This window comes from Pleuronectes platessa, chromosome 13 (genome assembly GCF_947347685.1).
Source record: "Pleuronectes platessa chromosome 13, fPlePla1.1, whole genome shotgun sequence".
Lineage (NCBI taxonomy): Eukaryota > Metazoa > Chordata > Actinopteri > Pleuronectiformes > Pleuronectidae > Pleuronectes > Pleuronectes platessa.
The window spans coordinates 4,908,396-4,923,745 of NC_070638.1; the positions used below are offsets into that span (position 1 = coordinate 4,908,396).

The window sequence follows — 15,350 nt, forward strand, 5'->3', positions numbered from 1 at the left end:
TCATTACGCCTCGCACAGCATCAAAGAGCAGGGAGGTAATGTAATGGGTTCTCCTGCAGCGCGGCACCCGTGATATTGATCGTAGCGGTTGATTTGAATTCCCGGGATGAATAGGAGATAGTGTTTATCACTGGTAATATCAAATGGGGGGAAGAAAACTGTCTAAGACTCAAAGTCTTAGATGTTGGGAGAGGGAGAAGCGACAGAAATTAGATTTGACCTTGTTACGTCATCTTGTTCGGGCTGAGGAATGCAAAAACCATCCTGGCCACTTTCTCTGAGGAGCTCGGTTTCTCTTTCTGAGTAAAGGTCACAGGGGTCACACAGGACCATCTCTAACTCAGGACGCCAAAAGGTCCTTTTCAGCGATTTTTGACCTCAACCGCTTCTTCGAAACTGCACCTGATGAAACAAACAATCCTGGGACACACGCTGCATTCCTCCCGGAGTCAGAATTTGGAAACTCCCCACTGGCTTTCCCATAATTACAACCCTCCCGTGCTCCAGCGGCCTGGCTTGGAAAAACCAGGCAAGAAACATGGTCACCCACGAAATTTAAATACACTTTCCCATGTTGGGGCTGGTATCACGTAATTTACTGTCCACTGGCTGCTCTGTAAGTGCAACTTTCCATTTTGAATTCTGTAGCCACGGGATTATGACATTTTGAGCAGTGAAGCTGTCAGTGTTTGGGATGTGAGACCCCTTCTGGGAAACCTCTTGTCTGAAAATAATAGAGTTTCCTGAATGGAATTCCACTTTAAAGGGCTCTTCCTCAGGAAGGTTCTTACTATAAGAGACAGGATCAGAATGAAACCAGACCTTTTTTCGGGACAAATCTAAAACAGTTTTGGTTCGGCGTGTTTTTGTCTTAGTCAAGCTGGTGCACAAAGTGAAGCATTCATCAGCTTAACTCCCAAAATTGAAACCAACAACGGAGCTAAAATAGACAGAATATTGGACTTAAATTCACCACATGGCTGAAAACACAACTCCAAATGAAAGACAACACTAAATAAACAACTGCTTGTTAAACAAACTTCATATGTCAATGCTGTTTGTCAAATCTGTGTGTTTTAAGATTGCTTATTCAAGGTTTAAGATTTGAAGTAAAGATTTAATTTGCAGGGGGAAAAGCAAACCTTTGATTTAAAGCAGTTTAAGTTTGCGGAGTTTTGAATATACTCAGAAGAAGAAATTCAAGTTTTTTTCTGCGAATCCACAACCGTTGGTTCCATCTGTCAGTGCAGACAACTGCAAATTACATAAGTCACTTATGGGATGACATAACACCACCTCCCCTGCAGACATGGTACGACCCACATTGTGTACGTTTCACATATGCGGGTCTGAAAGGAGAACCCCCCCCCCAGGCTCAGGAATGCTTCATTAATGAACTCTGTCCAGTTAAAAGCTGCAGGACTGTACATGTCACCAGCAGCCCGTTGAACATGACAAGTCCCCCAGACTTTGCCCGGCCTTATCTCCCCGCTCCTCCACGTTCACCTTCATCCCTCAGCCTCATAAACCCGGTAAAGTTACTGAACTGTGTGAGCGGCCATTAAGAGCAAAGATCCGTCTTAAGACCACATGTCCAAAACACTCAATATTAAATAAAACTTAATCACACACACAAAGTGGACATTGAGGATATTAGAGAAGTGACCAAGCAGGGAAGTGTCTGGGTGTCTCTACTGGTGTGAATGTGCAGATGATTTCAGAGTATAACTACAAAGAGCTCTTCCTTCTTTGATTCATCCTCTATTCTGGGGAGCGACTAAGCGGAAACACATGCTGAGAGCACTTCCCATTTCCGAACAGTCCGCCCGTGCCCAGCAGACTTTGGATCAGGTGTGTGACTCTGTGCACGTGTATGACCCTGTGCATATCTGTGTGTGTGTGTGTGTGTGTGTGTGTGTGTGTGTGTGTGTGTGTGTGTGTGTGTGTGTGTGTGTGTGTGCTTGCTCAGCAGTCATGTCAAAGAACTGAGTTAAGAAAAATGCTGATCTGGAGACATGTCAGCGTGACAGAACCCAATCAGCTCGTTCAAAGGCCTTCAGACCAAAGTCTTGTTGAGAAACTGTCAAGTTAATATGTGGTGAACCTAAAAACAATAAATATCTTTAATAAATGCTCCAGCTTATTCTACATTTGAAAATAAGGCAAACTTTTAAGAGCTGTGATCACTTTATCAACCCTTAATGACCTTGTTGGCTTTTGTTTTGTTGCAGCTTTAGTGAGAGAAACTCAAAGTTATACTTAAATGTGTGAACTTCACTTCCCCCACTTGTGTGAATGACAGCTTGTACTCACCAGTTCATATTTCAAGTCCCCAGTAAAGCAGCAGGTCACAGTGAGAACCGGCGGTTGCAACAGAAAGAGAAATTATCATTATTATTATTATAATTATTTCTAAACACATAAAAAACATACTGTGAGAGAGAATCAAACATCTGCCAGATGTTCAAATGACTCAACTGGACCGATCTAACTCTGCAGAACACACTTTATTCCCAGTTTAGAGTCCCAGTATAAACGAGCAGTGTGTTTTGAACGCGCTTGACAAACCGACGGTCACGAACACCACACCACACCGTACCTGGGTCTTGTGAGCGGGGACAGGGGGAGTCCGAGAGCCGGCTGAGAGCTGCGGGTCACCGGGGAGCTGGATCCCGACGTGGGGCTCGTCCGGGTGGAAAAGGAGCGGACACCTGTGGGAGGCTCTTCTGTTCGAGACCCGCGGGAGGAGAAGCACGGCGTTGACTCCGCCCCCCACACCCCCGCCTCCGGAACGGCGCTCATCGTGCTCTGGAACGGGCGCGCCCACGACAACAAGTCAACTATTTATGATTCAGCGCCTCCTGGTGGCAGCTCATGGGAAGAGCAGTGCATTTAATCACATATCACATGACCACTAGAGGGCCACGTTAGATGCTTCTGTGGTTTGTCTGAACACTGATGAATTATGTCGATGAAAGATTGTTTGTTTTTGTCTGAAACAAGTATTAGTATTATTAGCATTATTATTAGTAGTAACATTTTTATTGATATTGTTGCTAGCTTGAGCTGCTATCATAAATGACATCCTTACAGCTATTTATATTACTATTCATATTTTATCATGTTTTGTTTTATAACAATAGTGATGATGATGATGATGATGATGATGATGATGATGATGATGATTCTTCTTCTTTTCCCTCTTCTTCTCATTATTATTCTTTTTATTCACATTTATTCAGTCCTATATTCTAGTTATTTAACCTTTAAACATCTGTCACAACTGTTCCTAGTCTCTCTCTCTCGCTCACTCCCCCATTTTTATCTCCTCACCCCAACTGGTGGAGGAAGATGGCCGCCAACATTGAGATTTCTTCTTGTTAGAAGTGTTTGCTCGCTTGGGGTTTCTCTATAATTTGATGGGTCGCAGCTTTACTACGTAAGGTGTCTTGGTTTATGTTGTGATTTGGGCTATGCAACAATATTCAATTGTATTATTACTTATGATTTGGGGAAATCAATGTGAAAAAGAACTAAATAAGTTTTAAGATCCTTCACATGCTGTTGACAAGTGTTGCAACAATTCATGAGTGCACATCTCCACCAAGGCCCGACAGTTCCCTTATGTAACCACATCTAAATTCACTAGATCCAGGTTTTTATTTGAATCTGCACCAAATTGTACAAACTCATGAATATCAGTCCCCTAGAAATACCTGTGGTTTCCACCAAGAACCATGAATTATTCTCTGAGAAATCAACAACCATGTTGAAAAACAAAGGAGTTTTATGACTGGACAAATGACTGGATCAGCACCTTGATCTGGATCCACACCAAAATGAAATGGGTTCTTTTTGGGGTCATGTTCCCTCCCCTCAACAAAATATCATGGAAGTAGAACAGTGTAGTAGTTTTTTTTATAAATCTGCTTACTAACAAACAAGCAAACAAAAATATAACTTTGTTGGTGGAGATAATCAAACTCAAATAAGAACTGCATCTGTATAAACTCAGTAAAAGTATGCCGCTACTGAAAAGATGTATAATATTTAATTTAATACTGAAAATAAACTCTGAATGTATCAAAGTACAGCTCTTTACTCTGCAGCAGAATGATCCTGATGTTATACTTTATATTATTTTAGTCTCAGGTTATATTTATTGATGTATGAACAGCTTTTCAATGTTGTAGATTGTCTATGTGAAGCTAATTTCATCTACTTACAAGCTGCTTTGCTGAGCTGAAACTAATGTGTTCAGTGTAATGCTACAGAACTGTAATAATAAAAACTCACCTTCATGAAGGTCATGATGGTAAGTTTTGATTAAATTTGCTCAGGGGCGGCATTGATTGAATTTTATGATCATTTTGGAGGCTGAAGTTGGATTTTATTACACTGACATGTGTTTGTAGTAATTTGCTAATCCAATTTATATTAGTAAATAACAGAAAAACCTCTCTGCAATATTGAATATAGCTCACGCAGCTGTTAAATAAACACAAAGTAAAAATAGAAAGGAGTAAAAATTGCAATAATACTGCACGAAAAGATGCACTAAATATTAAAACTGAAACAACGTACAGTTAAATATACATATAGTTACATTCCATAACTAAAAATCTCTCAAGGATCCTCAGTGGTTCAGGGAACACATTCAGATGACGACTCTTTAAAATAGAAAGTTATTTAGCAAGTTTTTCAATGACTGCATTTATAAAGTGATGTCAGACAGTTTGGAAAAATAGGATGTAGGACTCATTGAATAGCGTTGATGATGAGTATGAAAATGATGTGAATGATATGCTATGGATTCCTCCAACATTAAATTAGCACATATCTTTTTACTGGAGTTAAAGACACTTGCAATAAGGTTGTTCAAGAAGCCTCTGGAGACCTTGTAAAAACCCTTTCTATTGAGTTTTCCTTTAATTCATCACCAATCTGAATAAGCACATAATAGCCACCGCTAATTATTTCCCTTTTGAATGTTAAAGCCCGTTAATTAAAGACTGTAGCAAAGGTGACTGGTCTCAGTTGAGTTAGCTCAGATAATGCAACATCAATACCACTGCAGTATTTCCCAGTAGAGCTGCTGAGGAGCAGGAAAACAAAATCCATATCTCTGGCTTCGCCCCACACGCGTAATCACGCACACGTAGCTTCTTCTGAGGCTGTTTCATCGCCACATTTAATCTCATCTCACACAAGGACACCTTTCAGAGCAGGCAGGAGGTGTTACAGTCAAGTTTATTCAACCATGAACGTCTCATATAAACATGTGTGCACATAATAGGGAAGACCTCGTCCTCAAGGTCCCGATCCTAAACCAAACGTCTACCTGAGATTCAATTCAGTTCACTTATTCCTGTGATATTACCACAACGATGTAGAGAAATAAATCTAGGCTATGTTGTTTTGTAGTTTCCCGTGGCGCGTGTCCGTGCCGCAGTACAACGTGTCGCACAGAAGGTCCCAGTGACAGTTTTTTGGCAATTCTACAAGCTACAAGGTTTGCCTAGTGTTTTTACAAAAGAACAGTTCAAACTCCTCGGATATTCTTCTTTTCTAAATCTTTTACTAAATCTCCTTACAAGTCTTTAGTATTGCTCTTGCTACATTGCAAAAAAATAGAAACTTTACATCTGAAATGTTGTAAGTTGTGGATGTGGTGTTTGTAAAGATCCTTGCTCTTGAGGGTTCATGGCTATGTTTCAATAGTCCTTATAGCTGCTTACTCTCCACGGCTCCTCTCCTCTGGAAGGGCCCCGGCTTCGCGTCAGCAAAAACCGAGAAGAGGCAACGAAGCAAAGAACGAGACATCGAAGAGTTTTGAGAGGCTCATCAGCGAAAAGAAAGAAAAGAAGAGATGTCTAGTATTCTGCAGAGGGGCCGGGTGTCACCAGGTCGTCCTCTCCCTGAGCGTCCTCCTCCGCCGCCGCCGCTGCTACAACCGAGTCCGCTGGTACTTCCTGTTCAATGGCCACTAAAGAGGTGTCTGTGTCGGGGGCTTCGAAGGACTCGCCCCCCAGATCAGCCAGTTTGATGTAGCCCTTACTGTTAGAGGGCTCCAGGCGAGGGCAGCTGAAGCGCCTGGCTCGGTCGCCTGGGCCTCCCACCGACACCGACATGCTGCAGCGCCGCACGGACCCGGGCTGATCCGTGAGGGAGTTGAGCGACAGCCGCGACCCCATCGCCCTGGCAACAGGCGATGGGGGAAACAGCTGTGTCCACTGTGGTTGCGGCGCCCCCTGCTGGTCAGCCGTGTCTGTAGCTGTGTCCTCGTGGCTGTGACGGGCTGGGGGATGATCTGCGGTCGAGGCGTCCTTCTCCTCCTCCTGGTAAGTGTGGCTGCTGCTGCCGGCCTGTCCCTCCCCGCTAACGCTTCCAGCAGCGGCCTCGACGACGACCCCTTCCCCTGAGTGCCCCCCCGCCTCCGCCCTCTCCGACTCTTCCACCTCACAGTTGTTCAGTTTGATCACAGGGAGGGTGAAAGCGTTCACGGAGGAGGTGACGATGGAGGTGGTCTCCCACTGGCGGGGCTGTGGCGCCGGCTTGCTGCTATTGCTGTAGTCCTTGTAGATGCTGTAGACAGTCTCTGTGAAGGTCTGGACGTCTCTGGACCAGCTGCGAGGCCGGCTGGCCAAAGACTGGCGTCTGAACACCTCCTCGCCTCCCAACTCCCCCTGGAAGCCGAGTGCAGTGGAGGGCCAGGAGCTGCGAGTGGGCAACCCACTGGAAGGTAAGGAGCCCGGCGGGGCCTCGGCGCTCCTCGACTGAGTGTAGTTCACCAAGCCGTTGAGAGGGGGGTGCTCCTTCGACCGGATGCTGTGCAGATCTATCACCGTGGAGTAGATATCCCTCAGGTTGATGACTTTGGTTTTCTTGTCGCGGTTTTCATGGAGGACTGCATTGGCGCAGATGAAGAGGAAAATGCCGATTCCCATCACCAGCGGGCCAAAGACTTTCAGATTGTCCGAGTACAGGTGATTATTCAGGAAGTCACAGAGGAAGCCACAGTGAGGGGAGGGCTCGGCGGCGCTGCGGTTAGCATGGCTCTGGTTCAGGACGGAGGGATCCTTATCATGGGTGAGGTTTGAGGCAGCAGCTGGACTCTTGGAGAAGCCCATCCTGTTGTTGTGGAACGCTCCCATTCTGCGTCGCTCCTGGTACTCCTGCTGGTTCTGACTGGGCCAGTAGCCCAGTACGGCCATAGAAATCCCCACCATGAGAACTATAACTCCAACGGCAGCCACCAAACCGGCCGGGGAGCACAGATTAAGCTTCCCCTTCACCACCACCACGTCGTTCTTCTTCTTCTTCGGTTTCCGCTTCCGCTTGTTCTCCGCTCGGTTCTTGGAGCGGAGGGAATCTTGGCGCCGGTTCATGCGCAGCAGGCCGCCCGTGGCGATCATGGCGGCGATGGGACAGCGGGCTTGTCACTCAACCTGGCAGGACACAGAGCGTGAAGCGTTAATGATATACGCGGCAGGCAGAGAGAGAAGGCATGTAGAAACAGCTGCAGAGTAAATGTTGATTTGACTCAGAGATTACACATGTAATCCAGATCTATTATACATTCAAGCAGGCAAAGCTGGCAACTAACCCTCAGGGACCACAGAGCCCTCAGGTTCCCTCGGAGACAAGTACGCTGCTGCAATGTGATTAATTTCAAACCTGCTCAGAGATATTTAACACTGAAACACAGCAATGTCAAAGTTAAGGTGTCGAAATCGAGTTTTTACATGTTCTAGTTATTTATTATAGTTGTGAATCAAACGACACCCACACACAGTCCTGATAAAGCTTCATGAACGTCGAATGTAAATACATAAAGATGCTTTCATGATGCTAAGTTGAGGAATATTGTTGGTTTCTGAGGCATAATGAGTCGGATTGAAAATGGGAGGACTTAATGGGGGGGCCCAATGGCTAATTTTTGCCCCAGGATCCACTCAAAGGGTAAATCCAGCCCTGTAACTCAGATTATCCCACAGGTAGAGCAAACACTGCTTCTTTGCACAAATCCAGCCAAAGGCAGATGCAATATTAGTCATCAGCTGGACACTAAACCAACAGACATCACCCATCGGCTGCTGCAGAATCTATAAATACGACCACGTCAGTGAAAACACAGACAAATCGGCCAAGTTGACAGCCGAGAACCAGGACGGTTATTTATCTATATTCTGCCGGTGCTATATCAGATTATGAAAATGTGATGTGTCCAGACAGGAGGCCGGCGGGCATGTATCTCTCCACCTCGCCCCTCGCTTCCTTTAACTCTCCTTCCTCCCCCACTGCTTCCCTTGCCTCCCACCAACCTCCAACACTCTCCCTCCACCCGGGTCCACCTCACCATCACCCAGTGCCGCCGTGCTTCAAGATGACAGCGTCCCTGCACAGTCCTGTGGGCACACGTGAACCACTGGCCACTTGTTTACACACCGGCCTTGTCTCTGCGGTGGAGGGGATGTTTGCGTTTGTTTTCTGCTTTTCTGATTGTGCAGCACAGACCGGTTAGTGCTGCATGACGGGAGAAGCTGTGGTCCAAAGGGCAATGAGAGCCACCAACACTCATCATGATTACAGACGCTGTTGATGAGCCCTCAGCCACATGTGGTGGATCATAATCAAAGGATAAGGCTGATTAATTAGACACCAGACTGCAGCATTGATTGGAACCAGGTATTTAATTTGACTAATCACGCCTGATTGTGTGTAACTTAGGGCTCAGCTTCATGAATAACTTAGTCCACAAATTCCTGTCAGGGGCAGCAATTAATAAGAGCTTTCCAGAGGCTGCTGTGGATGCTGCTCTCAGCCCAACGTAATGATGGCGGAGGCCTCTGAAATCCCTTTATGGTCCAAGTTATTACGCGCAGCTCCCACGGAAGGCAGAGCGCGTTGGCTGGGTGCACCTGAGCCTCGGCAAACAACGCGCCGGTGCTCAGCTGCTGTTTATAGCGACGCTCTCTGTATATCACATCCAATAACCACTCGAATGCCTCCCGGGTGAGCGCAAGTCAACCTGCGCTAAAACTGACAGCGCGTGGGCGGACCTCTCTCTCTCCATCTCTCTCTCTCTCCATCTCTCCACGATCGGGAGGAGAGGAAGCCGCGGTGGCGTGGACCAGAAGTGGGTGTGGACATGTCGGCTTGTGTCTCTGTCTGCGGTGCTGAGCAAGAAGAAGCCAGCTCCTTGGGTTCGTCTCCGGGAAGCTGGAGACTGAGAGCAGGGGATGGAGGATGGAGATGGAGGATGGAGATGGAGAGGGAGAGGAGGTGATGGAGGATGGATTCAAAACGCGGGGGCGCAGGCATTTTCTCTTCGCGCAATGTTGCATGAGTAATCGAGTGTTGACATTACAGCCCATCTGTTTCACTTCTGCTTGGAAAAACGCAAACACACGAAGCCGCCGCGCGGAGCTGGGAAGGTGTCCTGAAAATGTCCAGAGCCACGGCGGCGCGCGTCCCCCTCACACAAAGACAAACACGCCGTATTTTCTGCGCGCACCGGGCGCCAGACGGATGACAAACATCCACACCTCTGGCCCGGCCTGACGAAGCCCATGCTTTCTTTTTTCTCACACTACAACTCAGAGCTGGGTGGTAATAAACGACAGGGCCTGTGTAAACCAATAACGCACCTCGCCAATGATTTGCATCCTTGGAAAACGAGAATGTATAAACGCAACATGCAGCCATAAAAAGTTTAGCTGCGTTTTTAAAATAGGCATGTTCTCGAATTCACTGGTATCTTTACATCATGTCCCCTGGAAATCATACAGATGAGACGTCTGGTGTGTTGGACGGATAGAAACATCTCAAGTAAATTGCAGCCTCGTTTTTCAGCTCAGGGATAAGAAAGTACTCGAGTGCGTTAACGCGTCAAGTCCTCCCTGGCATCCGAACGCTTATCGATCTATTCGAGGTATAAAAATACTGCAAAAATACTCTCAACCCTCCTATAGCTCGTCTTTTTTAGTTCGACCCAGCCTGCATGTTCGAGATCTGTGAGGAATCAGCTGCACAAAAGAATCACAGGGAGCTGGAGGAGAAAAGGGCGCAGGAGGAGCTGATGTCTGACACAACGGAAAGAATGAGATAAAGAGCAATAACGAATACAAAAAAAAACGCACGTGAGCGCGTGTCTTACCAGAGATTGCGGTGTTTTTTTGTCAGTCGAGCATCTTCGAAAAGGCGCACTCCCCTTCGCTCAGCCCCGCATGTCGTGGTGCGCCACTTCGGTGCCACTGCTGGAAGTGCGGTTTCCAGTTGAACGCGGATTCATAACAGACCGGCAGGGGCGGGCCAGCTGCATTTCCATTGGTGCTGCTGATTATTGGGCTGCGTTAAAAAAATAAAACAACCGAGGGCTGCTCAGGACATTTATCTTTTTCTATGTTATACTCCGAACATGTTCTTTCCTGTGAGGAGGTAAAACAAATCAGGAACAGGGCTGTTATTGCACTTGACTGTTTATGTAGTCTGTTCTTCTCTTTTTTTAACAAGATCCTGGGATTCTTCATGGCAGCAATGACAAATGGCAAAGAACAAGCTGCTTGATAAACAGTTTGAAAATACAATGCATGAAAAAAATGGCACACAGGGAAGGTGAAGTCAGAGAATCCATCATCTCTTGCATCACGCCCCTTCCTCCCCCTGCATCTCTCCCCTGGGCTACATTCTTATAATTGCTGGTATGCTGCATCCGCATGTTTAACAAAATGAAATATGACGGAGTCCAGATGTGTTCCAGTGATGTGGGACTGGAGACCGAGGCAGGGGCTCTGGCACTGGGCAGGAGGGGAGAGCGTGCATAACAAAAGCTCGAAGCTGCTGCTCCAGAGAGTTGACTGCGAATTGATGACCCAGAAATGTGTTTTGTTTACGGCATAAATTAGTGGAAGGGAACAGAGCAAACTCCAGTGTGCCTGGATGCTGCAGTTAGAGTCAGAGTACACACGGACAGGGGGTGTAATCCAAGGGGGTTGTGGCGTATAAAGCTGTCTTTTAATCCATGGTTTCTTGGAGGTCTGGAGGTCTGGAGCAGCTTTCAGTATAGCTCTGTGCAATATAGGAAGATAGAGTGACACACAACAGATGTTTCTGAGCTCCTGACAGAGGCTTATGATGTCTGAGGATGCTGTTACTGCAAAGTAATGCTCCCGAAATATGCTTTAGCAAGATACCCGAGGTAAAAAGACAGCAGCCATTGTCCCAGCGTCACTGATTTACATGTATCTTAAAAGTCTGTGTAGAAAAAACAAGAATTTCATGATAATGTTAAACTTGAGAATTGGCATGACATTGTAAGAGCACAGATAGGAGCTGTACCACTCTGCACAAGTGCTCTATGTCCTTATCTCTCTTGTTTAAAGTAGCTAGAAGCAGCTCGGAGCCGGGAATGTAATACATCATATGTTTTATCCTCATGTTCACATGTGTGGAAATAAACTCTAAAAACACTCACATCATCATCCGAGTATCGTTAATCCACGACAATCTCTCACTTCTCCTTCAACGGCTCTTGATTCCAATCAGCAATCAGTCTGAGAACACACACTCAGTCACGTCCACGTCCACGCTACACTCACACACGTCCTCTGCCTTTCAAACAAAGTCTGCCTTCGCTTATCCACGGATCTCAGGTGGATCTCAGGCGACAGTGGCTAATGTGCCGCGGTGCCAAAGGCCGGCCAGCACCCGTCCTGCTTGATTAATGAAACAATATTAAAGGAGGGTAACTTCATTATCATCTTTTCACAATGTAGGGCTGCGTTCAGGTTATTGCTTGTGTTTTCCATGACCTACACACAGCTGAAAGAGGAATAACTTCACCTCATGTGCTTCATAGTGTGTTATCAAGGTTTCTGCAGGTAATTAAACTGCACACACGACATGTTGATGGATTGCAGGTTTCGGTGGGTTTTCACTGTCATGGAGAAAAAGAACAAAGGAATATGACAAAGAGGAAGGAGAATAAATAAAGGTGTGTATTATGCCACTGTCTCCTAATACTGCAGGTTTCATGTTGGGGTGAGGTATTCCCATCTATTCTGCAGCAGTAATTCAATAACTCTATTTATTCCATAGTGATTACATCCTGTCTGCTACACACCGTTCTATTCTAGCTGGAACAGATGTGCTCCTATACCATTTTTGTGATGCCTGTGTTTCATCCCAGGAGCCCCAGGAGACAGTGCAGAGGCCTCACACAATCTGTGGTGTCAGAAATAGTTCCAGCGGATTCTGCTCCTGAAATCTTCCTGCACAGCTGCAGCACAGAGGAAGACATTCACACTGTTTCCACTCCGTCCTCTGGCTGCCAGCCTCACTCGTCAGATGATCCTCTCTGTCATTATAATCCCGGTTAACCGCCACGAGATCTGTCTGAGGTGGCGTTAGGAGCTGCAGGGGGGGGGCATTTCATTTCCTAAGCTCGGATTTTACTGGGTTAATTGGGATGTGTGGAAACTTGGAATATGGGGCTCAGCGAGGGTTCAGCTCCCTCCTGGAAACGTTGTCATCATTACTGGGCGAGTTTCCCCGGGAGTCAGAGGGCTTCGTGTGCTGCAGAGATAAAAGAAGTTGCTCTCTCTCCGTTCTGAGGCCGTGGAAATGGAGACACAGCAGCTGAGAGAGTTGTTCGTGGGAGATGATCATCAGTTCTACTCACAACAACTGAAGGAGTGAAGGATCTGAAGGAAAGAACAAGCCTGGCATTATTCTATATTATTACTCTGCCTATGTTTTGATCTTTTAAACGATTCCATTTGCTTCTTACACTGATTACACTGGAATCCCCAATGCCCTTCCCTACACGGGGGGGGGGGGGGGGTCCCCATGGGTTAAGGCCCGGCCACCAGATGTTCTCAAGTGAGCTCCTCTTCCAAGTCTATTGTGGGCGAGGTTACCCAAATTCTACGTTGATTATTTAATCGGGATGCCTCCAGGGCATCTTCTGTTGGAGGTTTACCAGTAGACCCAGGACTCACTGGGACTGCATAACCCCAACGGGCCTGTTAACTCCTACTGGTTCCCCCAGAAGAAGATGGAAAGTACAGCTGGGGAGAGAGATGACTAGAATACCCTACTTCTGTAACCATAGCTCGGACAAGCGGAAGACAATAGATGGAATGATTACTAAAAGGTATATTGTGTATTTAAAGCAGAGTTGACTCAAAAACATGTTGACCAGTGCAACAGTGTGGCTCAGAAAGTTTAGTTTTTGGACGACTATGTAGATCTATGGCATAAATGTTTCCTTTTTAGCTTCATTGGCAATTCTTGTTAGTATGATCAATTCATATTGGATTTTGGTCTTTAGTCTTTTAATGGGATTCGTTGATGATGATTTAAACGCATCACCAGTCTGTTGACCTCTGGATCTTTAGACCCACGGCAACAACAGGTTCATTATCTCTACTCGTTCGAACTGAGACAGGAGAAAGGAGAACCTCCACATAAATCACACCTGAGTCTCCCACACTGACCATCATGTGCACCATTGTCTGCTGGGTGCTATGGGGAGGAAGACATTTCTGTTGATGAACGACCATCAGGGTCCATCTGCAGGTTTTTCTGGTTTGCGGGCTAATGAGATGCGTGACAGCCGGGCGACTCATGCAGGTCGCCGAGACGTATGGACATTACTGGTCCATCTCGTTCCTGCACTGGGCAGCCGTGCGCCTCTGACATGTGGAGCGGCTGGGAGTGGAACGAGACAGGGGCTGCTGGGACCAGTGAGATGGGTTCAGAGAGGAGAGAGAATCGGGAGAGTGTGGGCGGGTGGAGGAGGGTGGAGGAGGGTGGGAGCGGAGAGCAGCGGGGCGAACACTTGCTCCCAGCGGGCGGCCCGTTCCCACTGGTGACCTTGTTTCATTTCCACAGTATAACCGGCTGATGAATAGTCAACCGAGCGCCCTGAACATGAATAGAGGCCAGAATCAGCTCACATATCAGCTGTAACACTAATGGGAATTCAGGGGGTAAAATATGGTGCTAATGTGGATAATGATGTAAGATACAGCCCTGGAAAGAGAACCCAGACACCTCTTTTTAAGTTTGAACTTCCAAAGTTTGAAGAAACAAAATGTAAAATCTTTCTTTCTGTGAATATGAGGACGGAGGGGGTAATAAACAGCTCGGAGCAGAGAGCCCATTATCTCCAGAAGAAGACAGTAATTACAATCCTCCACATCAAAAGCTCCGCTCCCCCTAAACTGCAGGATCATGGATCTCTTTTCTCCCACTGTTCAGCTTCATGGCCACGTTATTTTGCAAGTGCAGCGAGGCAGTTGTGCAATAAGGGCATGATTCTGTGTTTGTGTGTCTGTGTGTGTGTGTGTGTGTGTGAGAGAGAGAGAGAGAGAAAGAGATCCAAGCTTCGTGGGATCACAGTGAAAAAAGCCTTCTTTGATCTCTCATCCTGGATAATATAGGTCATCTCTTCGGGGAGAAACAACAAAAACCCAAATGAGGTGGAAAACACCATTCAGCCAATCTCTGTGGAGCAAGAGGCAAACCGCTCGTCCACCGCGACCACAACAAACACCTATTTATAGGGACTTGATCTTTGGCATCGTCTACACAACCGTCCGCTCGCTGTCGCGTTGCTGACGAGGGAGAAAGAACAGGGAACTCGTGTTTTTAAATATTGCATCTGTCATCCTGCTTCTCTGCAGCCTGCATGTGGAGCCTGTTCCGAGTGGGTATCCATGGCAACCGTTTCATAATGCCTCGCGAAACCACCTTAGAAGAGGTTTTCCTTTTTATCTGGGCTGGAGGGGAATCGTGACAGAGGGCAAGTGATGGCGGACGGGGGTCCTGCATCAGATGTTTCCACCGGCTGACACGCTTGTACCACGAAAGGTGTGACTTGCAGAAAGGCAGCCGATAAGGGGGGAGTTGATGCAAAGAGCTCAGCACTATGAGGACATGTGATGACATAAGAATACGTCTGTTTCTCCAATGCCAAATGTCCTCAGGGGGCAGATTTAGAGATTGTGCTGCTGCATTCAGGAGCACGGCTCTGCAGATCCTGCACAGAGGCAGCGGTGAATCGAATCAGAGGGCAACAGCGATGGCTGCTGGGAAATGTGTTTTCAACTGACGCTGCTTGTACGTCACCTCCTCGGAAGGTGTGACTTGCAAAAAGGCAGCAGGTGAGGCTGAAGAGCAAAGCCTGACAGACCAGAGGACACGTGATGACATGAGGAAATGTCCGCCGTGCCAAATCTCTTCTGGGGGCAGATCTAGAGATTTTGCTGCAAACAGCCGACTTAGTGTAAAAAGACTGCTGTCACTGCATGTGTCTCAGTGAGACATCCTGGCTCCAACACTCA

At 46.8% G+C, this 15,350-nt stretch overlaps 1 protein-coding gene across 1 annotated transcript; it reads right to left on the reverse strand.

The window, feature by feature from the left end:
• Positions 1-5,376: 5,376 nt before the first annotated feature.
• Positions 5,377-7,415, reverse strand: LOC128455102 (transmembrane protein 200C). The gene has a single exon (XM_053438741.1). It carries the CDS (start codon positions 7,413-7,415, stop codon positions 5,874-5,876), a length of 1,542 nt encoding a protein of 513 aa, XP_053294716.1. The 3' UTR covers positions 5,377-5,873.
• Positions 7,416-15,350: the final 7,935 nt, after the last annotated feature.

Coding starts and splice junctions, on each gene's coding strand:
- LOC128455102 (XM_053438741.1), bottom strand. CDS start 7,415: ATGATCGCCACGGGCGGCCTGCTGCGCATGAACCGGCGCCAAGATTCC.